A 23,751-nucleotide genomic window follows, 5' to 3' on the forward strand; every position below is an offset into this window, starting at 1 on the left:
TTGTGATCTTTGTCTGACAAATAAATAAATAAAATCTTTAAAAAAATTAAAACTAGAACAAAAATATGACCCAGCAACCCCACTTCTGGGTATTTACCCAAAGGAAATGAAATCACTAACTCAAAAAGATGTAAGTATACTCATGTTCATTGCAGTATTATATATAATAGCCAAGACATGGAACCAACTTAAGTATCCACTGAGGGATGAAGGATAGAGAAAATGTGGGATATATGCACAATGGAACACCATAATACAATGGAATCTTGTCACTCGCAGCACCATGGATGGACCTGAAGGATATTACACTAAGTGTAAGAAGTCACATAGAGAAAGACAAATACCATATTACCTCACTTGTATGTTGAATTTAAACATAAAATAAGCTTAAAGATTCAAATACACACTGCACACACACATGTACACACACATACACACCCAAACAGGAATGATATTCGGCCATGTAACGAGAAATTCCTGCCCTTTGAGACAATATGGATAGGTCTGCTAGGTGAAATAAGTGAGACGGAAAAAGACAGACACTACATGTTTTCACTTCTATGTGGACTATAAAAGCCTAACTCATAGAACTAGGGAGCAGCATCATGGTTGCCAAGAGATTGAGGCCAGAGGACCTCTCCCTGGGGAGAGGAATAAGGAGGTGTCAGTCCAAGAGTACAGACTTCAGCTCTAAGGTGATAAATTCAGGTGATCTGAGGTATAGCATGGTCCACACAGTTAACAATACTGTGTTTATGCATGAAAGTCATTAAGAGAGTGAATCCTGAATGTTCTCACCACACACACGCACACAAAGGTAATTATGTGAAGAGTATAGAAATGTTAACTAAACTTACTGTGGTAATCATTTTGCAACATATATGGATATCATAATCACGATGTACATCTTAATCTTATATACGTTATACATTAATACCTTATAAATCTGGGGGGAAAAACCGTATTCAGAATCTGACCATTTCTCACTTATGACAAGCCTCCACTTACTTGATTACCCCAGTAGCCTCTTAAGTGAGATTTATGCTTATGCTCATGCTCGTTGTAGTCTACATTCCCCAGTCATGATATCCATCTGATCATGCAACAGTTCTGTTCAAAATCCTCTCACGCGTTCCTCACAGCATCTCAGATTAAAAGCCCAAATCTGCGCAAAGCCCTGCAAGGCTCACATGATCCAGTCCCTCATGAAATCTCTGATGTCATCTCTTCTTTCTGCCTTACTTGCTTGGCTCCAGCCACAGTGGCCTCCTTGCTAGCCATGCCACGCTTGTTCCCCCTTCCAAGACTTTGCTCTGTCTGTTATCTCTCCTGGGAAGGCCTGGCCATAGAATCCCAGATTTACTCTCACCCGTTCCAGGTCTTTGCTCAAATATGTCACGTTCCTGCCAAAGACGCCACTGACTCTTGCCTTTTAAAATTACCTAGCAGGGGGCGCCTGGGTGGCTCAGTGGGTTAAAGCCTCTGCCTTCGGCTCAGGTCATGGTCCCAGGGTCCTGGGATCGAGTCCCGCATCAGGCACTCTGCTCGGCAGGGAGCCTGCTTCCCCCCCCGCCCCTGCCTGCTTCTCTGCCTACTTGTGATCTCTGTCTGTCAAATAAATAAATAAACTCTTTAAAATAAATAAATAAATAAAATTACCCAGCATTCCTGATTTTTCTTGCTCTGTTCTATGTTTTCTGTAGCACTTTTCAATCAGACACCACTAACATCCTTAAACCCTGTTGGATGTTTTAGTTAAAACCATGCTGTCTCCTCTCTTCCTCACCTGTAACACCTTAGATGGTCTTCTTCATCCTGGTTTCCCCCATTCCCCAGCTGTCATAGACATACAAGTTTCCCAATCCATGGAGGAGGATACTTTGTCACAGGAGAAACTGGATATCGAAGGTAACCCTGGAACTAATTGCTGCAGGAGGCTATTGTTTATCTGAGGCAGATATCCCTGGTGAGTTCGAGTCAGGTGATCAAGGTCACCTTCAAAGTATGGAGGTATAGTGGGAAAGGGAGTGGGGTATTCCGTAGTAAGGAGATACTACAAGGTGATGATATGACGATGATGCAGGCTGACCTCACCAGCCTGAGGATGGTAACTAAGTATTAACTGAGATAACTAAGAATTAACTAATGATTTTTAGATGTGCAAGTCAGTCCCAGCAAACACAGACAAGCAATCATCAGCCCACATTTGAATGGTCTGACTTCCTCACCAGCTATAAACTGGGCAGCCAAACCCCTACCTCAAAAAGCTAGAACGTAAGGAAGCAAGAAAAACTGCCCCACTGCAGAGTCCGTTGGCCAAAGAACATTGTAGCACCAAGTCTCATTTGCAGCTGACCAAGACAATCTGAAAGGGCCAAAAGAGAGGCTCATGCAAAATATTCCAAAGTCACTTGGAATCCACTCCATGGAATATAATTTCGGCAGAGGCATGTTCTTTTAGAAAACTTAGAGATATTCTGATGTTCACATACTATAGCTTTCTCCTTATTGTACTGACTTACCATTAGGGATTCCTGCTTTACTCTGGGTTCTGTGTCCTCCTTGATTTTGCTTCTGAAACCAGACTTAGGAACAAAAATCCCTAGCTTTCCCTGCCTTGGGAATGCAAGGAATTGAGACAGATAACAGAGAGGGGAAGCTGCCTGGTCACCAAGTTCCTGCAAATCAAAAGGAGAAAGTGAAGAGAAGACCGGAGCAGAAGATAAAGTGTTAGCGTGTTAATCCGTTATAATTTTGGCCAGAATTGGACCTGCTAGTAGGAGCTGTTCTTTGCGTGAAATTTTTCCTACAGCAAAGAGTAGTTTCCACTCATTGGAGCATATGAGATCACTGTTCTCACGATTTTTAACTTAGCAAGTTTCAAAGAACGTTGGTCCAAATGAAGGTCCGCCAGTTCTGTCTGACTTGCCCGCACACGGTGCAGCTATTCCTGTCATGTCTCCAGCAGTCCCGGGCAATACCAATGCTATACCCCTTCACGAACCCCAGCTTCAACGTGTCCTTGTAACGCATCTTCTGAGCACATCGCTGGAGGGTGCCCACCTCAGCCCGTACCACTGAATACCAGTAGGATAAAATTTTAACAATAACAAAGCTGAATCCAAAGCATTATGAGTCTCTTCTTGATGACCACTCTTTTGGTCTAGAATAACTATATTTAGCATAAAATTATTTGCCGTTTTTCTGATGATCTACATGTTTAACCAACTGACGATACTTTGCATGAATATCAAAGTGTTCCTTTCCAATTTAGTTCTGCTATTAGTGTAATACAAAAGCTATTTCTCTAAATTAGGTTGTATTTTATTAGTCTTTTAAATATGGAATTGTAATGGTTCAACTTGAATGAGATTTAAAAATATGTGTCACTTAAATTGTGATGAACTTATTTCAAAAATATTCCAGAAAATAAGAATTTCTTCCAGTAGTATAAAAGTATGAATGATATTTAAATCTTGGTAAAGTTGACTGCACTTTGGTTAGATTCATCAATAAAATAATTATTGAGTGCCTTTGTAACTGAAGTACTCAGGGTATTTCAGAATTGAATTGTTAAATTACAGATTGTTTTCTTTTAATGCAAGGAAAGGCGATATCCATTATAAAGGCAGACAGGTAGAATGTACTGGGGAAGTTCATGGGAGGGAGAGAGATCATTACTGGAGGAGTATTATCCCACTCTTTCAGTCATTGGCCAAACCCAGCTCAACTGAATCTTGATCGTCTCATTCATTAGTTCCTTTTTCATTTGTTCAAACACATATTCAGAATCTACAATGTACCAGGCACTGTGATAGATACTGAGGATGAAAAATGAATCCTTCCCTTGCCATGTTCAGTTTAATAGATCAGATAGTCACGTAAGCAAATGATTTTGACAGGGTTATAATGCCTTGCACAGGGTGTGTGTATATCTGTGGGAGCCAAATCCAAGGAGAGGATAATAGCTCCACCTTGTGCCGGGGGTCATGGCAGGATGTGTTAGGAGAAAGAAAGGGGCTTTTGCACTGAGCTGGACAACTTGAAGGTCAAACAATAGTTGGTCAGGGGGACAGGAGAAAGGAGTTAGGCATTGTTACAAGTTATGTATTTGCATTTCAAAAGCAACTCCTTGTGTCTTCAAATATGCCTTAAAAATCATTTAAATGTCTCTTTTTTTTTTCATTTTATTTTATTTCTTTTCAGTGTTCCAGGATTCATTGTTTATGCACCACACCCAGTGCTCCATGCAATACGTGCCCTCCTTAATACCCACCACCAGGCTCACCCAACCCCCAGCCCCGCTCCCCTCCAAAACCCTCAGTTTGTTTCTCAGAGTCCACGTTTATTTTTTAACCGAGCAGTTGAAGTAGCTCTAAACTCAGAAAGCGATTTACCTGGTCATAGGCATTCAAGAAGACAGTCAAATTGTTAAAATGAAAAAGTTAAAGCAAGAGTTTGACTGACACCTATCTATTTAAAAATAACCGTAGTATAGTTAATGGATAAAACAGCCTATATCTTATTGCTATTGATTTTTAAGGCTATTGATTCTTGTTTTAAGCTTTACTTTAGCAGTTCTAAGAAGTGAGGATGTAGACGAGGAGTGGGACTACCTGAATAAAAAATATGATTGTAAATAAATTCTTTTTTTTTTTTTCCTCCAACCTCTAGATTTACCAGTATTTACACCCCACCGGTTTGTCCTCAGTGCCTGCACATGGGTGGGATGTACAAACAGTTCCCTTGTCATACTGTACACGGCACAGAGGCCACCAGAGCACGTGGATTCCCCACTCCTGACCGTCCTGGATTCCAGAACCATACATGTGCAGTAAGTAGAAATGTCTCTGTCATACACTGGTTTATGCAAGAATCCCAGTGAGCTCAATCAAGGGAAGGGTTGGTGACATAAAATTAATTTTATTGTGATGAAATGCATAGAAGTGATTAGTTCAGTGGTTCTGGGAACCTTTGATTATCACTTGCCAACTTAATTTCCATTTCGTCTCTATGCAATCAGGCTGAACTCTGTACGTACACAGAGTCTGTGCAAACTTCAATAAAGGGGAACTGACCACTTACAGGACTGCCTAGGGCTTTCTGTAGGAGAGTGTCATCCGTGATGAGTTGGAATTAGAGTCCAAATATATATTTCCTTTTTGAGTATAAGCTAGGACCTTCTTGTTCCCCTCCGGTTGAAGTCAGAAGGGAATTTTCACACAGAGGCATGTTCAGGTTATTTTTTATACGAAGTGATTCTGACCCATTTCCCAATCTCCGAGGTGCAAGGTGTACCGTCATACCGAATCAGAACTTAAAAGCCTCTCCTGCAACAATTAATACTCGTTTGCATTCATCTCTGTCGGTCTCAGTTTTCCCACCTGGAAGAGAAGAGTTTGGGCTGAATAAATTAGGATATTCATTCAAACTGGGAAACATGATGATTTCCACCCCGTTGTTCTGAGTCTGAGCTGTCCTCCTGGCTTTCAGGGCTGCCCTAAGCTGAGCCCGCATTACTTACACAAAAGATCTCCCACTACTCTAAGTATCTCTCAGCTTACCAATTTCTGTCTATTTTACGAAGTGTCCGGCTCATGTTCACTGACACAATGTAAGCCATATGTGGAACATCTCTACTTTTCCTTCTGCCTACCGTATCCCATCCATCAAGCAGACAGTCTTCCATGTCTAGATAGTGTCTCACCTTACATGACGTTTGATTTGACGATTTCAGCACTGCAGTCCTCGGCTTCTCTGTATTCTGGGGTGGCATGTTAATTTGACATTAGATGGCTGCATTTTTTCAGAACAATTATGTTATTTCTCTGTTTCTCTCTCCTGTTTCTCATAAATTCTCAAATGTCCTACTTCTCTTAATTCTTGTTCTATGGCTTAAGTTCAAAACTAAATACTCACACGTTTTTATACTATTAGCTAATTAAAATTATAAGTAACTGGAAAGCAGGTACTATGTCATATTTTCTTCAGATCATTCAGAAGAGACGTTTAATAACTACTTGGTTTTTTTTTAAACGTTCAGTGTGTGTGTGTGTTGAGAGGCATAAATCCAAGTTCATATGCGTCCTTTAAAAATCTTGCACATTTCAGATTTGACTTGAAGGAATGATGGATAGTCATGCTATATTTTTCCATTCCCAGGTGGAAACAACCAAGAAATATACATGGGATTCTGGAGCGCTATATATTATATATTTCAAATCAGACGCATGGTTTTGCAGTTTGGGATGTCATCTATAACAGCACCGAACTTTTTCAGGATCACCTGCTGGAATACTTGTCCCCTGGTAGTAAATATCTCATCAAGCTGGGAGTAAGTTCACTTTACTTCTGTCACTTTCTCTTCCCTTCTCTTCTGCTTCTCTCTTCCGTTGTCTCATCTTCTCTCACTCATTCACTTAAAAACAAAAACAAAAACAAAAAACCCAAAACGCAAACCCATGTATTGCTATTGGGACTGAAAACTAACCTCACACCATAAACGGGAATGTAATCTAATACCTACATATTTATTTTGTATTACACAAAATGATGGCACAACAGTCTGAGTCAGTCGATTTTTTTCCCAAATCTAATTTGGGATTATCAGAAATTATTTCTTCTTTGTTATTTCTAGAATGTCATAATTGGTAAGGGCTTTTTCTAAAATGCTCGAATTAATAAGGTTATTTCCCTATGGAGCTTATGTTCATTTGGAAAACAATGTTTGGTATGAAAATTTAAGTCTTATATTTTAAAATGAAGGTTTGAATGACCCCCAAATATTCTAGATTGTTATTATAATCTGGTTTACATTACACTTCTATCTCAAAAGGACAGTCACTTAATAAAACCCTAGAATCAACATACTTTAGAGGTCTTTAGACAGACAATAGCATTTTTTAATGCAAAATAGCACTTTTATACAAAGGTCTTTTAAAAGACCTTGATATTACTGTGGAATTTATACTCAGTGGTTCCTTTTGTTTTTTGATGAAATATAATCTTTTTTAAGTTTAATAGCACATCTGAAAATAACTGAATATAAACATGAGATTGTCCCTATTTGTTTTAAACACACTCTTCATTTTATAGCAATACCTATATAAGGATATTTGCTTTGATAAATGCCATAGAAAATATTCTGCTCTTGATTATGAATAAATTTACATTTATGTAGACACTGTGTATGCATTCATTTTACTTAACATGCTCTTGAATGCTCTAAATATTATACCACGAGAAAATAAACTACATTCAACTATTGCTAACTGTCTGACCTGACATCCCAAAACAAGGGCAATCAGACAATGTTAAAAATCCTATTCCGAACTGACTCCGTGTGCCTAGGTGTTCAGCACGCAGATGGGCTTATGAAGCAGCATCTTTGATTACTTAGTTTTATTACTCAAGATGTAAGAAGGGTATTACTTTGATTTTCAAAAACTAATACAGAAATCCACACTATTTTCAAAACAGTGGTAATATCAAAATCCAGAAAATACTCTATTCCTTAGAAGCAACCAAAATTAAACAGAAATTTTTGTACTCTTGGTTTTTATCAGGAGGCAAATGTCATGAAACAAAGTTCTACTCCCCAGGCAATTTTTAGGATATGCTGTGCAATCAGTGTAAATCCCTCCAATTCTCCTATGTTTTACACATCTGCGGTATCTTGAAAAATAAATACCGCTATTGGGAGGACGCTCTATTCCATTTCAATTCAGATTTTGCTATCAACTGTGTAACCAAAGGCAAATTCACTTAATTGCACTGATTTTTATGTTCTTTAAGCCTAAAATCAGGGCTTTGAACTAGATGATTTTTAATGTCTCTTTGAGCCCTAAAATTACATGACACTAAATCATTTTGTGATCTCAAGCAATGTTCTATGGAGTCAAATGAGATTTGTCAGCCCCAGAGTAATGTCGATGCAGGACGTCATAAAGATGTGGAAGTCTTTGCCCTAACTCTTGTTAGGGAAATAAATTGGCTCATGTTGTTTTTGATTTTGCTGTATTTAGTAGTAGAGGAAATACACTAATCTATTTCAGGAAGTAGTCAACTAAAAAGTGTGTGTGTTTTGTTTTTTTTTTTTTTACCTAATTCTATAACCAGTAAATTAAGTGAACCAGAACATTTCGGTTCATCTTGGTTAATTGAAGGATTATTATATATTTCACAGTCTCAACATAATAACTAGCTTTCAAGGTCATTAGATTAGTAGATGGACATTAGGTTCTCAGTCAAGTGCAGTTGCCTTTATAGATAGTCTTAGCATATTGAAAGTTCTGGAAAATAAAACATACAGATGACCAAACCCTTAAGAATAGAAGAAAATACATGAGGATTCAAGCCACTGTGATTTACTCTAGACTCAGAGACAGTATGTTACTTCAAGTAGTTTCATTTAATTTTTCCTGTTGACTTGGTTATATACTCCTGAAAGGCAGAGACAGTCTCTTTCAAAATTCTATCTGCCGAGTCAAGCACAGTGCCTGGTAGGAACTAGAAACTCAGCGAACAATTCTTGAATGAATGGATGAATGAATAAATGAACACTAAGTTTATGTATTTCATAAAGAATCTGAGACTTTTGATATGAACTAAATGATTTGCTGTAGGATGTCAGAGTCAGGGACTGTGTGGATCCAAGCATATGCTTTTTCTACTGGAAGAAACAGAAAAATGTGTCCCTACACTCAACAAATGGTATTGTGGAGTATGGTAGCTCTGAATAAAGATAATGAGACAGCAATTAAATAAAGATAGTGAGTCAGCAATTAAATAAAGAAGCTAGTAATACAGACTATAGCAAGATACGTATGGCTTGATAATTTTCATATTATAGCTATACATTTGCCTCCTGATGTATGTTAAGTGTTAAATATCTTCCCTGGGGGTGCCTGGATGGCTCAGGGGTTAAGCCTCTGCCTTCTGCTCAGGTCATGATCTCAGGGTCCTGGGATCCAGTCCCACATAGGGCTCTCAGCTCAACAGGGAGCCTGCTTCCCCACCCCTTCTCTCGCTCTCTGCCTGCCTCTCTGCCTACTTGTGATCTCTGTCTGTCAAATAAATAAATAAAATCTTTAAAATAAATAAATACTTTCCTGGAAAGATTCTTAGAACTGATGAGCTTAATTTTTCAAAAGATCAGTTATAGATACCATGGCCTTGTTCCTTTTCTTCATGCTGTAGGGTTTGCTTCATTCTTTTTTTTTTTCTTTTTTTTCTTTTTTTTTCCATTTTATTTATTTTTTCAGCGTAACAGTATTCATTGTTTTTGCACAACACCCAGTGCTCCATGCAAAACGTGCCCTCCCTATTACCCACCACCTGTTCCCCCAACCTCCCACCCCTGACCCTTCAAAACCCTCAGGTTGTTTTTCAGAGTCCATAGTCTCTTATGGTTCGCCTCCCCTTCCAAATTTTTTTTTTTTTAATAAACATATAATGTATTTTTATCTCCAGGGGTACAGGTCTGTGAATCACCAGGTTTACACACTTCACAGCACTCACGATAGCACATACCTTCCCCAATGTCCATAGCCCCCTCCCCCTCTCCCAATCCCACCTCTCCCCAGCAACCCCCAGTTTGTTTTGTGAGATTAAGAGTCATTTTTGCTTCATTCTTAATATCCTCGGAGCCTACTCTGAAAACAAACTATTGAAAAGAGGATGGTAGCTTTAGATATTCCTAATAGTCATCATTTCAAAATAATTGATACATATTGATTGATGCCTCATTTCTTTATACCAAAATTCAATCCCCTATTTGATCAGAAGTGAGTGGACATTTCAGGGTGGTAGTATGACTTTGTCATTTAACAAAAATGGCTATAACGGAGGAAAGCTATAGGAGATGGGTTGAAATGCCTTATTGTAAAGGCTCAGAGGCTTTCAAAGAGCTTGCCATTTCATAAAGGCGTCTTTAATCAATCCCACTATTTTGTTTAGTTTTTCTAAATCAGAATTTTAACCAGCATTCAGGTGTATCGCAGGCGGTGGCCTCCAGCGCTGGTGGCTCAAACAAGACAGCGATCGGTCCGATTTCATTTAGATAATACCAGTTAGATTCGACCAATCGGAAGCAACTTTAAGAGCACTTTTTCCCTTCTTTAAGGAACTGCTCACTTAGCACCTCTAAATTCATGCAAAAAGAATGGTGGAAAAAACAAAAACACAACAAAATATTTTGCAGGTAATTCTCTTATTTCAGCAGCCTCTTTATAAATTCTGTTTTATCTGCAAGAAAAATTCTCTTGTAAACTCCTTGGATTCTTAGAAGGCCCATTTGTCAAATTATGAGTTTATGGATCTTAGATGACATAGCCCATAACCCAAAGATCAATCTTTCCAAACCAGAGGATGTCTTTATTTATCCCAAATGGCATCCCAAAATTCTCAAAACAAAGTAAATTTCAATTCACATTTTATTTCCAAATATACACAATTACATGTCTTATAATATTTCTTTAGGAAGAGTTAGCTGGGGACAAGTCTTAGGACATAAATAAGAAAAATAATAGTGACGAGTAGACTATCTGAATTAAATCTCAGTGCGTCGTGGATTTAATAATAAGATGCTCCAACATTTTTCCCCTCCTAAGGAAAAAAAAAATCTAGGAACTGAAAGTGGATAGATTTCTGTCTCTCTGAGGGCCGAAAAGAATGCTCTTTCTATCATTTCCCTTTGATAATGCAGCGGTCCCACTTGGGCTCTTTTCCTGCCTTGTTTTCTAGTGGACTTTTAGTATGTTTGAAATGTCTTTTTTTTTTAATTTTTCTATTTTATTTTCCAGTAGTTATTTCTTGGGCTAACGATGACATGTCCTAGAGCTTTGAGTCATGGTTTGGCCACAAGTTCAACTGATTCCTCTTTATTTGCAAAGATTCTGTTCTCAGGAAGGGGATAGTTTATCTCTTCCATATATATGCACATGCTGCAGCTGAGAATTAGAGGGAATCCACAGAGGTTAATTAGGTCCCAATCTTAATGCAATTTCATGCCCAAGCCACAGTTTAACCCACCAGAAACTTGCTTCCGCTGATGAGAAATTATCCTGTATAGGCTACTGCTGTATTCTTACAAGGGAACATGAGATTGAACTCCATGGCAACTGACCATTTAATATTTATACTTTGAATACTTAGAATAAAGAATTTGCAACAACTTGTTAAATGGTATACTGCAACGTAAGGAAAATATCTTTAAAAATAAGTCAACTCTCTCTTATTTATAGGGAAAAGAATTTCAACTGTGTTAATTACCAAAAGGTTATTCCTTTAATATCAAGCTGACAAGCAGGAGACAGGCCCAAGGAAAGAAAGAGGTGTCTTAATTTTTTTATGTTAGCAATATCCACCTTCCCTGAACAGGGACTAAATGCTTATCTACTTTTTACATTGTCCTAGGATTTTTGCTTCATTTTCTTAATCTGTTTTCAGTAAATTTTAGTGCTTTTTGAAATGTTTTTAAATATGTGTGCATTACAACTGGAACCTAAAGAGATACTGAACAAAGGTTAAATGTAGTTTTCAAATATCTGTGTTGTATAAAGATATGATTGCTAAGATTTGCTAGAAAATATGGTCTGGAAAAACCCTGTGTGTCTGTCTCTGCTTCCTGGAGAAATGTTTATCCAATAAGTTAGGTAGCAAAGATATTTTCCTAAAACACTTAAAACATTTGTTTCGGAATTACTTGTAGTTAATTATGAGAGTGCACACTGAAGTTTCCAGATATTTTTTAAGATTTTATGTATTTGAGCGCAGGGCAGGGGGCAGAGAGAGGGCATGTGCCCTCGATAAGGGGAGGAACAGAGGGAGAGGAACAAGCAGACTCCATGTTGAGTCCAGAGCCTGGCCTAGAGTTCGTAGCTCAATGCCGAGACCCTGAGATCATGACTTTAGCTGAAATCGAGAGTGAGATGCTTAACCAAATGAGCCCCCCTCCAGGTATCTTTAACATCCATGTTTTCATTTATAGCATTAGTAATACCTTATTAGGGAATGGGAAGAGTCTATGATCACTTTAAGTTGACCCTGTAATGAGCCCATTTCCTCTGGCACATAAGTAAGTGCTTTGACCCTGTAAGCCATTAAACAGTCACTCAACAACTGCTTTGTTGCTGATACCTGAGAAATACTATTTTATTCAATTTCAAATTATGCAGTACTTTAAGCATACTGGTTACACTATCGCAATGAAAGCACTTGTATTTGCTGTAGTTCTTTTCGTTGACTCCAAATCACGTCTTTCTATCCTGAAGTAGTTTCAGTCTCTAGTGCTTCCCTCACATAGTGCACGCACACGCGTGTGTGTCTGTGCATGCACACGCGTGTGTGTCTGTGCACGCACGCACTTCCTTCCTTCTAGGAAACTTTGTGTGAGGCTGATTTCACCAAGGCGATTCACCCAGGCAATAGATGCCCTATCTCTAGGCTCTAACGTAGGATGTACTTATAATTCATACATGCATACGTTTTGGGTTATTTTCTAATTATTGGAGATGGCTGTCTTGTGTCCTAAAAAGCGAACTAATTAAGGCCTCAGCACTGAAACAGATTTATTTGGTGGGGTGGCAGGGCCGGGGGGGGGGGGGTGGTGGGTAGGGGGATGTGGATCAGCAAAACTGTATTTCAAAGAATTTGGAACTCTTGTTACGAATCCTCTGGTTCCAAGGTTCACTAAAACTTTTGGGACCCAGAGTGAAATGTGGTTTTGGCATTTCTCCCCAGGCTTGCACAGGGGGTGGGTGCACCGTGAGCGAGGCCAGTGAGGCCCTAACTGAGGAACAGATACCTGAAGGAGTGCCGGCCCCCAAAGCACACTCCTACTCACCCCGCTCCTTTCACATCTCCTGGACGGAGCCTGAATATCCAAATGGTAAGTGAACTCTTTTGGCCTCAAGTTAAAAAGATGATTAGCAAAGGTAAATTAATATTCTAAATGGCAGCTTATATGTGGTGCTTAATTTTTAATGATCATTTTAGCACATAAAATACCTGAGATAGTATCATTGTCTGTAGTTAGGAGATTGTAGTTTTTAGGCTAACAACACAATTTTGGTGGCTCAAAAGTGCTCCCTTTTGATAGTTCTTGTGTACTGCATCTTATTGTTCAATACGGTCCAGGAGACGTGGGAGAGAACAGATGAGGATTCCCAAAGTGCTATTGTGACAGTGACATTATATTTTCAGGGACTTTCTATTTTTGACAGTCCTTAGTTCATTCTCAGAGAGACAGAGATGGAAAGTCGTGCACATCTTGTATTTCAAAATGCTTTTGATTGAGTAAGTTTATCTTAGAAGAGACCACTTGAAACTCTATTTTAATATATTATATGTAAATTCGTTAGCATGCAGTTTTTAAACAGTGCATATATTAAATATATGTGTATTTCTACTTGTTTAACTTCAAGTTGATTGCGTATATTTCTAAATGATATATACATCTTTGCATAGTTTGGAGAATTAAGTTAGCCAGTTATATTTGGTAGCTTTAATAAAATCTTATTATAAAGAATTTGTAATAACTTGGAGGTAGAAATTACTTTATTCATTTATTAGAAATATCTTTAAGTTTCACACAACATACTGTCCTTGTTCCACACTGGTGGAAACTTATGTACCATCAAATTTTGTTCCCTTTAAGACAAACATCGACATTTTTATTCTCCTAGAAATTGTTTTAAGTAGCTTGTTACTGAAAATTGAGATGGCCTCCTTTAGCATAGCCAAAAAGAATGGAAGAAAAAAATTGTAATTTTATTAGTTTGTCTTATGTTTACTATGATATTAATTATTTCAGTTATCATTTTAATTGAACTTTTGGCAAATGCATTAGGTGTATTTGAGGTAATGGAGAGAGCTCAAATAATTACAGTGAGTGATTATGTCTGCTATTGAAGTGATTCCTATACTGTTACAGATTTCCTACTAAAAAAATAAATGGATCTCTATTTGATACTTATATGAAACAGTAAAAAAATCTTGTCATACTGCGTGCTCCACAAATGTATCTAGCCCATAGATGGCAATGCAAACGTTAGTGATTTATTCCAGCTGGATTGGTATTAAATGCCATTACGTGATTTGCATCGTAGAACATTTTCCTTCATACCGGTTGGTCATGGCACCTGAAACCAGAGCTGTATTCAGAATCCTAGGTGGGCCCAGAGAAATACTTTCTGTATTTAAAAGAATATTTGCATACTATGTTTTGTGCATTTACAAGCAATTTTAAAATATATTCAATGAACCAAAAAGAATTTGAGGTTTTGCAGATTTCTTTAAACACTTTAATTGTATTCTAAAGTCTTGTGTTTAGTCACATCAGAATTTTCAAAATTTTTATTGTGGGGCAGTGTTAGACATTTAAAAAGTAATAGTGTTCATTTAAAAAGAAAACAGCAAATATCATGCCACCTACTTCTCTCTTCACTTGTCCCAAATTTTCCAGTGTTTGATTTTTTTAAAGATTTTATTTATTTATTTGACAGAGAGATCATAAGTAGGCAGAGAGGCAGGCAGAGAGAGAGAGAGAGAGAGGGAAGCAGGCTCCCTGCTGAGCAGAGAGCCCCATGCGGGACTCAATCCCAGGACCCTGAGATCATGACCTGAGTCGAAGGCAGCGGCTTAACCCACTGAGCCACCCAGGTGCCCTCCAGTGTTTGATTTTTATTGTCTGCTGTCTGGAGAGGGAAAATCTGATTGTTGGAAAACAACTTTTTCCTCTATTTGTTTTTAAAGCCTCATATTTCACCCTAAAAGCTTAACAGATAAAATCCAAATTCTTTAGTCTAGTATTCAGGTCACTCCCAACGTATGACTCAACCTGCATTTACAGAGTCACGTTTCTTTCTAGAATACTTATGGTTTACTGTAGGGTTGTAACACGTTCCTTTCTAAAATACTTATGGCTTACTGTAACACACCTAACACATGTTCTTTTCTAGAATACTTAAGGCTTACTGTAGGGTTGTAAGATGTGTGTGTGGAGTCAAATAGGCCTAGAGACAATATTTATTACCTCTGCTGTGTAGTAGTGTGTTACTTGGGGAGATTGACTAAATTCCATGAGCCCTGGTTCTCTTGATTATAAAATTGGCATTGACAACCCCTATTTTCTTTCCATCATCACTGTGGAAACCTAAGTCATTCATCAGAACTAAACGTGGGTCTCTTTAAAAAAAAAAAAAAAAAGATTTTATTTATTTATTTGTTTGAGAGAGAGATGAGAGCTCAAGCCAGAGAAGAGCAGAGAGAGCAGGAGAAGCAGGCTCCCCACTGAGCTGGGAGCCCAACACAGGGCTTAATCCCAGGACCCCAAGATCTGGAGACCTCCCCCTGGATTTTTATTACCCTTTACATTCAACATATTCAAGTTGATTTTTTTTTTTAGAGATTTTATTTATTTATTTGACAGACAGAGATCACAAGTAGGCAGAGAGGCAGAGAGAGAGAGGAGGAAGCAGGCTCCCTGCTGAGCAGAGAGCCCGATGCGGGGCTCGATCTGCGGGCCTCGATCCCAGGACCCTGGGATCATGACCTGAGCTGAAAGCAGAGGCTTTAACCCACTGAGCCACCCAGGCGCCCCTTCATATTCAAGTTGATTTTTCCACATGTTCTCTGCCCCTCTACCTGCCCTTCCTCCTGTGTTACTCCTCTCACTATTAACACAAGCCAGTCACACCAGCCAGAAGCCTGGGCGGCAATCTTGACCTCAACCCTAGCTCACTCCTGACTTGTCTTACCATGCAATGTTCAACTGCACGTCTCTAAGGAAGGTCACTGATATTTTTCACCCAGATAACTTCAAAAACTTCCTCAGATCCTGCAAAAATCTGAATTTATTCATTCAAAGTGTATTTTTTGATCACCTACTAGGTGCCATCATTCCGATGATACCAAGACGAATTTGCCTAATCTCTGATCTTAAGAATATTAGAGTTCCATAGGGGAACACAAGGGATCACAAGGTGGGGATGTGAATAAGGTGCCAGGTGTATGGAGAAGCAGCTCCCCGGGGAGCCCTATGGCTATGAGAGTGTCCTCCCTCTGGGTCTCCATTAAATGTGGCAGGTCTGGAGACACAGAAGCATTTAGACTGTCTTGTTGTGTAACAGATGCTTCTTGCATGGTTTTGCACATGCTGGGATATAAATGTCTCGTTCTTACCTAACAAGCAAGTGGTCATCCTTAGCATAGCTTAGGAAATAGGCTCTCTGCTTTTCATAAATGACTCTGATTTAAACAGTCACTTTCTCCTCATCAGAGTCTTGTAATAATCCTGAATCAGTGACTAAGAGAGTGGCCTCTTGCCCTGCTGATTGCTGTTTTCTTCTTTGTCTCCCAACCTGCTCTCACTCCACAGCTTGTGCTGGGAAACTTGCTCTTTGCTTCAGGACATGCTTCCTGTGCTCTGAGAATTCTTCCCGTTCTGGAATCTTTCGTTCTGTGCTGTACCAGCACTTCTAAGAATAGTGCCTGACCCACATAATAGATACTCAATTAAAACTTTGCTGATTAGCACTACCAAAAGAAACAATAAATGCACAGAAAATAACAAATGTTAGCAAGGATGTCGAGAAATTAGAACCCTTGGGCACCATTGGTAGGAATATAAAATGGGGCACCCATTATGGGAAACAGTATGGAAAATGCCTCAAAAAATTAAAAATAGCAGTACTGTGTGATCCAACAATCCCACTTCTGGGTATTTATCCAAAAGAATTGAAAGCAGGATCTTGAAGAGGTACTTGCACACCCACAGTCACGGTAGCATCATTCCCATTAGCCAAGAGATGGAAGAGACCCAAATGTCCACAGATGGATGAACGGATAAGCAAAATGTGGTGTGTATATGTATATACAATAGAATATTATCCTGACCTTAAAAAAAGAAATCATCACATGCTACAACGGGGATAAACCTCCAAGACATTATGCTAACTTAGAGAAACTGGTCACAAAAAGACAAACACTGCGTGATTCCACATATATGCGGTATCTAAAGTCATCAAACACATAAAAACAGAAAGTAGAATCGGGCAGGGAGTTGGGGGGGGGGAGGGAGAGTTGCCGTTCAATGAATCTAGTTTCAGTTTTGCAACATGAAAGGGTTCTAGAGAGCTGTTATACAACAATGGGCATTTAGTCAACAATCTATATTATACACAGAAAAATAGTTAAGATGGTAAATTTTATGTTATGTATTTTTATCACATTTTTAAAAAAATACGAGGTAGAAAGGACATAATAAAATGCAGTAAACTTTTTTTATTTTATTAAATTTATTTTTTTCAGCGTAACAGTATTCATTGTTTTTGCACCACACCCAGTGCTCCATGCAGTACGTGCCCTCCCTATTACCCACCACCTGGTTCCCCCAACCTCCCACCCCCGCCCCCCTCAGGTTGTTTTTCAGAGTCCATAGTCACTTATGGTTCGCCTATGCAGTAAACTTTTAAACCAGAGGAAGAAAAGGTTAAAGGCTGTGTTAGTTTAAAATAAACAAAAGTTTCAATTAATAATCACATAAAGATATAAAGATATAAAATATACATTTGTTAAACCAAATTAAGATCATTCTATCTGCCCTGTGCAATGTGTTTTTCTCACTTAGCAGGGTGGAGACATCTTTCCAGGGCGGTTAAGCAGAGAGAGCCCAGCTTCAATGTTTTAAAAGGCAGCGGAATCTCATTGAATAAAACCACAGCTTATGTGACCCATGTTTTATCAGTGGATATTTATGCTTCCATTATTTTACTGTTCTAAATAATGCTACATGCTATTAATTGTCTTCTTTTACCAAGTAGTCTTTAAGTACCTGGTCTTTATCACTTGGTTCACACCTAAGGCTCTGCTCTCCTTCAAAGATGTCCCACTGAATTCTCGCCCCTTGCTTCACTTACCTTCAAAAATGGGGATGTGAACCTGCAGCTCTGTTTCTCTAATCAGAGCATCCATGTTCCCTCTGGCAAAGGCGTTCTCTGCAGGCTGCAATTTCAGGCAGGGTTTTAGAATCTGAATAAGAGTAACTTTTCGGAAGATAAGAGCCCTTTATTGGGCAGCACCTGGACCCTGACGTTGTCATACCATCAGCCATCAGTGAGAAGGGGCACGAAGGATTACTGTCTATTAAATTTGTGACCTGTGTTGTGAAGATTACAATTACATAATTAGAATTACGTTTTTGAGAGCTTCCAAATTCTCATGAGCCATATTCCCTTTCAGAAGCCTAGACCTTAGAATCTGTAAATATGCTTTTTCCTCACACTTGAAGTTTCCCTTGCTGAAAATCAGCATCAATATCTGACTAGACCAAACTTATTTCTCATTACCTAGCATAACATGTAGTAACATTTGAAAGTAATCAGAATATTTTTAATAGTAAGTAGTAATATAGAATATGAAATTCTTATCCTTTATTAATATTTACAATTGCTTGTAACTATCCACTATCTTTACTTGAGTAAATTTGCTAGAACAGTTTCCCTGTTAGATTGTGACCCACGTAAGGGCAGACACACGTCTTGTCCTCCGTGACCTTGTTCACGGTTCTAGCGCCAGCAACGGGCAGGGGTTCCAGTCATGGGTAGAGGAGTATTAAATCGCTGTTGAAGGAATTAATGTTTGCTGAAGACAGGGACAATAATAACATAGTAATTGTATGGATGTGAGAAGTATATTCATATGTAGTCATACAATACACACAAACACACATTTATAGCACGTTTTATAATTACGTAATGTAGAAGAATGATTTCAAAGACAGCAGAAAGGCCTCTCCCTCTTGGCCTGCTGAAGGCTCAAAGACCTAGTTGTTTGGCCTAAGATTTTCTCAGCCGAGGGATTTGTCAAGATTCTAAAGAGAGACAGCACGTGAAACCAGATCTGCGTTGTGTGCCTCTGTGTGAAAGGGTGGACTGTTCCTGACATCGAAATGAGGTCATGTCAAGATACGCATAGGAGAAGGGGAGCTGGCACCCATGGGACAGGGTCCCAGGTACTTCTTGAGAAAGGAAAGAGTACTCAAGGAAACTATGAAAATATCTTCCTAATTCAGACTTTTGTACTGGACTGGCTTTTTGAGACTTTGGACGTGAATATGTATCAAGATAGTGGCAACTGGGTCAATAAAGAATTTAAGAATTTAAGAAGTTGAAAGAATTTAAGAAGTTGATTATTTTGGCATACTTATACATAATACCATGAAGACAATGGAACATTATTGAAGAATATTTAGCTCAGGTTTTTAAAATATTTTATCTATTTCTTTATTTAAGACAGAATGAGAGAGAGCAAGTATGGGGAGGAGGGGAGAAAGAGAGAGGAATTTAATACTAAGTGTCGAGTTAGACATGGGGCTTGAAATATCATGACCCTGAGATCACAACCTGAGCCAAAACCAAGAGTTGGAGTCAGCCAACTGAGCCCCCTAGGGGCCCCATGGAGTTTCATTTTTAAGCACAGGTATGATTTCAGAAATGCATGGTAAAGAAGTAACTACAGAAGTTTAATCTACTTTATATGTCATCCTTCACATTAAGAAATGATGAGAAAGAAATAGACTTTTACAGTTTATATACACGAAGGTATGTGTGTAAATACTAAGTGGTTCACCCATATGAAGAAAAAAGTATTTGATTTCCTACCAACACTGATGGTAACAGTAGTAGGAATAGCTACAGCTTAGAGCTAGGTAGCAAGCACTTCAGTCCTTACAACCAGCCATGAAATGGATATGGCTGGGGCGCCTGGGTGGCTCAGTGGGTTAAGCCTCTGCCTTCAGTTCAGGTCATGATCTCGGGGTCCTGGGATCGAGCCCCACATCTGGCTCTCTGCTCCTCGGAGAGCCTGCTTCCTCCTCTCTCTGTCTGCCTCTCTGTCTACTTGTGATCTCTCTGTCTGTGAAATAAATAAATAAAATCTTTTAAAAAAAAATGGGTATGGCTTTTCTAACATTCAGCTGGGGAAACTCAGATTTATAAGTTTTAATTGCTCAAGACGAGTTAAGTAGGAATTTAATACAAAGCAAGGTGTCAATGACAAAAAAATTCATGATTTTATTCACTGTACTCTTTTGCCTCGACATATTGTAGAAAAGCTCATAATTCAGTATTTCATCTAGACACATAAAAAAAATTTTTAGATGCTTTGACTTGTTTGCTGCATCATTCTCACTGACAATATTCAAAATTCTTGTGATTTCTGTTCTGATTTTTCTGTGGTTTTGAAGGAATAACTATTTTTCATACTTTTTATTTTGAACTAACTTTATTTTTAAATACCCAAAAGGTGATTCTATTTTCTTTCCTGGAAATGCTCAGTTTTAATAGGAGAAATGGATTACAGAATTCAGTGAATCACTTAGGAAAACTGCTTGACAGTTTTGAGCAAACCTTGTGTAACTTTTATGAAACACCTCCAATCAGTTTGTCAGGTAGAATTTCCCAAGCACAATCTTTTTTAGGTTCTGCTGATTCCATTTTTAGGAAAGCCTAACAGTAATAAGGCATTATTCCACAATGTGAAAGCTGTTCTCTCTTTTCCTTTTTAATTGAAGGATCAAGTATTCACACAGGGAGATAACTGCCACATTCAATCATCATCTGGACCTTGGGGGAAAACTTGCCATTGATATTCATATTGCCATGCTGTACTGGAAAAAAAAAAAAAAAACCAACAAATATGTTTGGAGCATCTATATTCACTATACATGTTATTTTCATGACATACTAAAACATTGTTGTTTAATTCTTACAGTAAACAGAATTCTTCAGTGTACATAGAGATACCTTGTATTAAATTTACATCGTATTGTACTAGTATTGAATTTCCTTGGTTATAGATGACAACCTACTGAGCACCTTAGGAAACACAATTTGACAGAACATGATGAAGAGGCACAAAGATATATATCCCAGTGGATGTGCTTTATGGACAATTATGTTTCAGCTTCCCTGTGAAAATTAAACACCTTAAAAATTCTACCATTATGGAAAGAGAAAGGTGATAAACTTGAAACTGCTTACCCTGGCGAGCCAATGGGAATTAAGTATCTGTTTTGTGGATTATCCACTGTGGAACAGAATTTGTAGAACTAGATTAAATAACCTGATCCCTTTTTACCATACAGCATTCTACTTTTCATTTTGTTCTAGCTAGCTTAACAATTACTAGCACAAGAGAGTAAGCAAAAGAAAAGCACAGAAAAGACGAAACAGTGCAACAAAAAGCGTTACTGTAATTTTTTTATGTTAGATGTATATATTTTTCAGACTTTCTGGATCCACTCGTTGCTCTTTCATTCAGCCCTGTATCCTACAAGGCTGACCTTTACTCACAGTGTTGATGAGCTTGCTCTCTGTCTCTCTCTGGCTTCCTTTTGGTTTGTCCCTGAGCAGTGGCAGCAGGGGCAAGAGATCAGAGGGTGGGAGGAGAAAGAAGTCTCAGAATTTAAAGCCTTTGTTCCCTTTTGACCCGGCCTCTGGGCTCCAGGATAGAGCCATATCCCTCCTCCAAAAGCTACAGCACCCATCCAATGGCCCTTTACTGTAACTCCAGCTCTTTGTCCAGGTTCCCAAATCTGTTCTCATCTGTTCCTGCAAATTTGAGGATGTTTACGGGCTCCTACTGAACTTCCGTTAGCATGGTCTCCTAGGAGTCTTAACTAGGACCTGCTGGGAATGCATTATTACCACCCAGTCTTTCCCTTAACTCTGCCCATAGCTTTGTCAATGAGTTTGAGTTGCTATCAAGTTTCTGCTGAGTCCTTAACAGATTTTTAAATCTCATATAATCTTCACTTAACACACAGAATTCGGGGATTGGGTCTAGAGATAGATGTAAAATGTATTGTGGGAATAGCAAAAGTAAATAAGGAAACAAAAATTCTATCTAGTTAAACTTCGACACTGTAGACAATTTAAAAGCAAAAAAGGAGAATGTGTTCAAAAGTTCTAGATGAAGACTCTTTATCTAATATGTCTGTGATATTTAATTTTTTAAATAGTAATCAACTCATTGATACCTCACTGAAATCTTTCTATTAATTATTATGTAATACTTATTGTAATTAATCAGATAATGATTTGTGACATTTTTCCTTTTGATAAAGTAGATCCAAGGGCCAAGTTCATCTTAAACACGTGTTTCCCACATAAATTTAATTTCCTAACCCACCTAGATGAGGTTAGCATCTGCCTTCCCAGCCACTACCATTTTTTTCTTTTTTTCCATCTGGTTCTCTTTAAATAATATTTACACATACATATCCACTTAGATCTCCGTCTCACTTAGATTAGAAGTTTTATGAATACAGGAACCAGGACTGTTCTGGGTATTTCCAGTTTGGAACACATGTCTGGCACATAGTAGGTATTCCATAAATAATTCCTGAGGAATCAGATAACTACTGAAAACCAAATCCACTAAATCCAGCAGATTTCTTTTTTCAAAAAGTATTTGACAGCACTTGGGAAGTACCTGTTCTGTTTCGTTTTTCCACACTGTGGACTTGATGGGGGTAGAGAGGAACCTGAAATAGTTAGCACACACATAGGAAACTGCTGGGTGATGACAGAATACAAGTAGGGAATACAGACCTGTCTACAGTGTGCTTCCAAGAGATGGGCACGTTATTTTTTTACAAGACATGATACAAGGGTAGTACATGATACAGTACATGATACAGGGGAGCATAAGAAGAGATGGTGTAAGGCAAGATTTTCACAGCAAATAAGGCTTTGATTTACATGTGAAGGAAGGGACAACTCTAAGTTCATTCCTCTTATATGCACCACGCTTAATTCCTAAGGTACTTACATATATGCTCACTCATTTGATTTTCACATCAACTCTGTCAGGCCACCAGGACAAGCAATATGACCCCCATTTTATTGATAAGGAAGCAAACGTTTGGAAAATGTGAGCTTCCTAAGTTTTAAAGGTGAGTGGTCATGAGAAAAAAGCCATGTGCTCTCCCTCCTTTTTTCTAAAAGCTTAATCCAATGGCATCGGATGAAGTCACAGCTCTTAGATCCCCTCCAAGGCTACCTGGTACCTGACTAGTGTCCATTCTTTGGCGCGGCTCTCATCAATACCAGCTAACCATTTCCTCATAAATGATGTCAACAGTGATGTCAGGGGCTTGGTTAGGTACACAGTCCTCAGATGGATTCTCATTTATCTTGAGTTAGTGTTGCTACGAGGATACAGCCAACACATAGTTCCTCGGGAGTCCTGAAGACTGACAGAAAGACCCCTGAACTAGCTGTCAACCCCTTTCTTCTCAAACAAAAGCAACCCAAACTGTGGAAAAGAAAGAATAAGAGAAGAAAAGAAAGTTGGTGTAGCTATTTTAATATCAGACAAAGGAAACTTTTGGGCAAATAGGATTATTAGAGATAGGTAAATTCAGAATGATAAAAGGAAGACTCAAATTACAAACTCTTCTTTCATCAAAATGTCCTGTAAACAAAGTGCCTAAAGAGATAAGTAATAGAGTGGGATATAACATTTATAATACATGTAACTGTCAGAAGGCTAGTATTTGGAATACGTAAAGGATTCTTTGGAATTAATAATAAACTGGGGAGGGAATGTAGCCAATAATAATTGTAATAGCATTGTATAGTGACAGATGGTAGCTACACTTAACGGTGGTGAGCATTGGGTAATGTACAGAACTATCATATCATTACACTGTATACTTGAAACTAATATAAGATCATTTGTCGTCTA

General features: G+C 38.4%; 1 protein-coding gene across 1 annotated transcript in view; it reads left to right on the forward strand.

Moving 5' to 3' along the window:
- USH2A (usherin) overlaps positions 1 to 23,751 on the forward strand; it is a 714,551-nt gene that overhangs the window by 365,530 nt on the left and 325,270 nt on the right. The window contains exons 32-34 of the mRNA XM_045983172.1: positions 4,675 to 4,834; positions 6,163 to 6,334; positions 12,742 to 12,889. Coding sequence (XP_045839128.1) covers positions 4,675 to 4,834; positions 6,163 to 6,334; positions 12,742 to 12,889 — 480 coding nt within the window. The remainder of the gene's footprint in view (positions 1 to 4,674; positions 4,835 to 6,162; positions 6,335 to 12,741; positions 12,890 to 23,751) is intronic.

The sequence above is a fragment of the Meles meles genome, chromosome 17 (assembly GCF_922984935.1).
Source record: "Meles meles chromosome 17, mMelMel3.1 paternal haplotype, whole genome shotgun sequence".
Taxonomy (NCBI): domain Eukaryota; kingdom Metazoa; phylum Chordata; class Mammalia; order Carnivora; family Mustelidae; genus Meles; species Meles meles.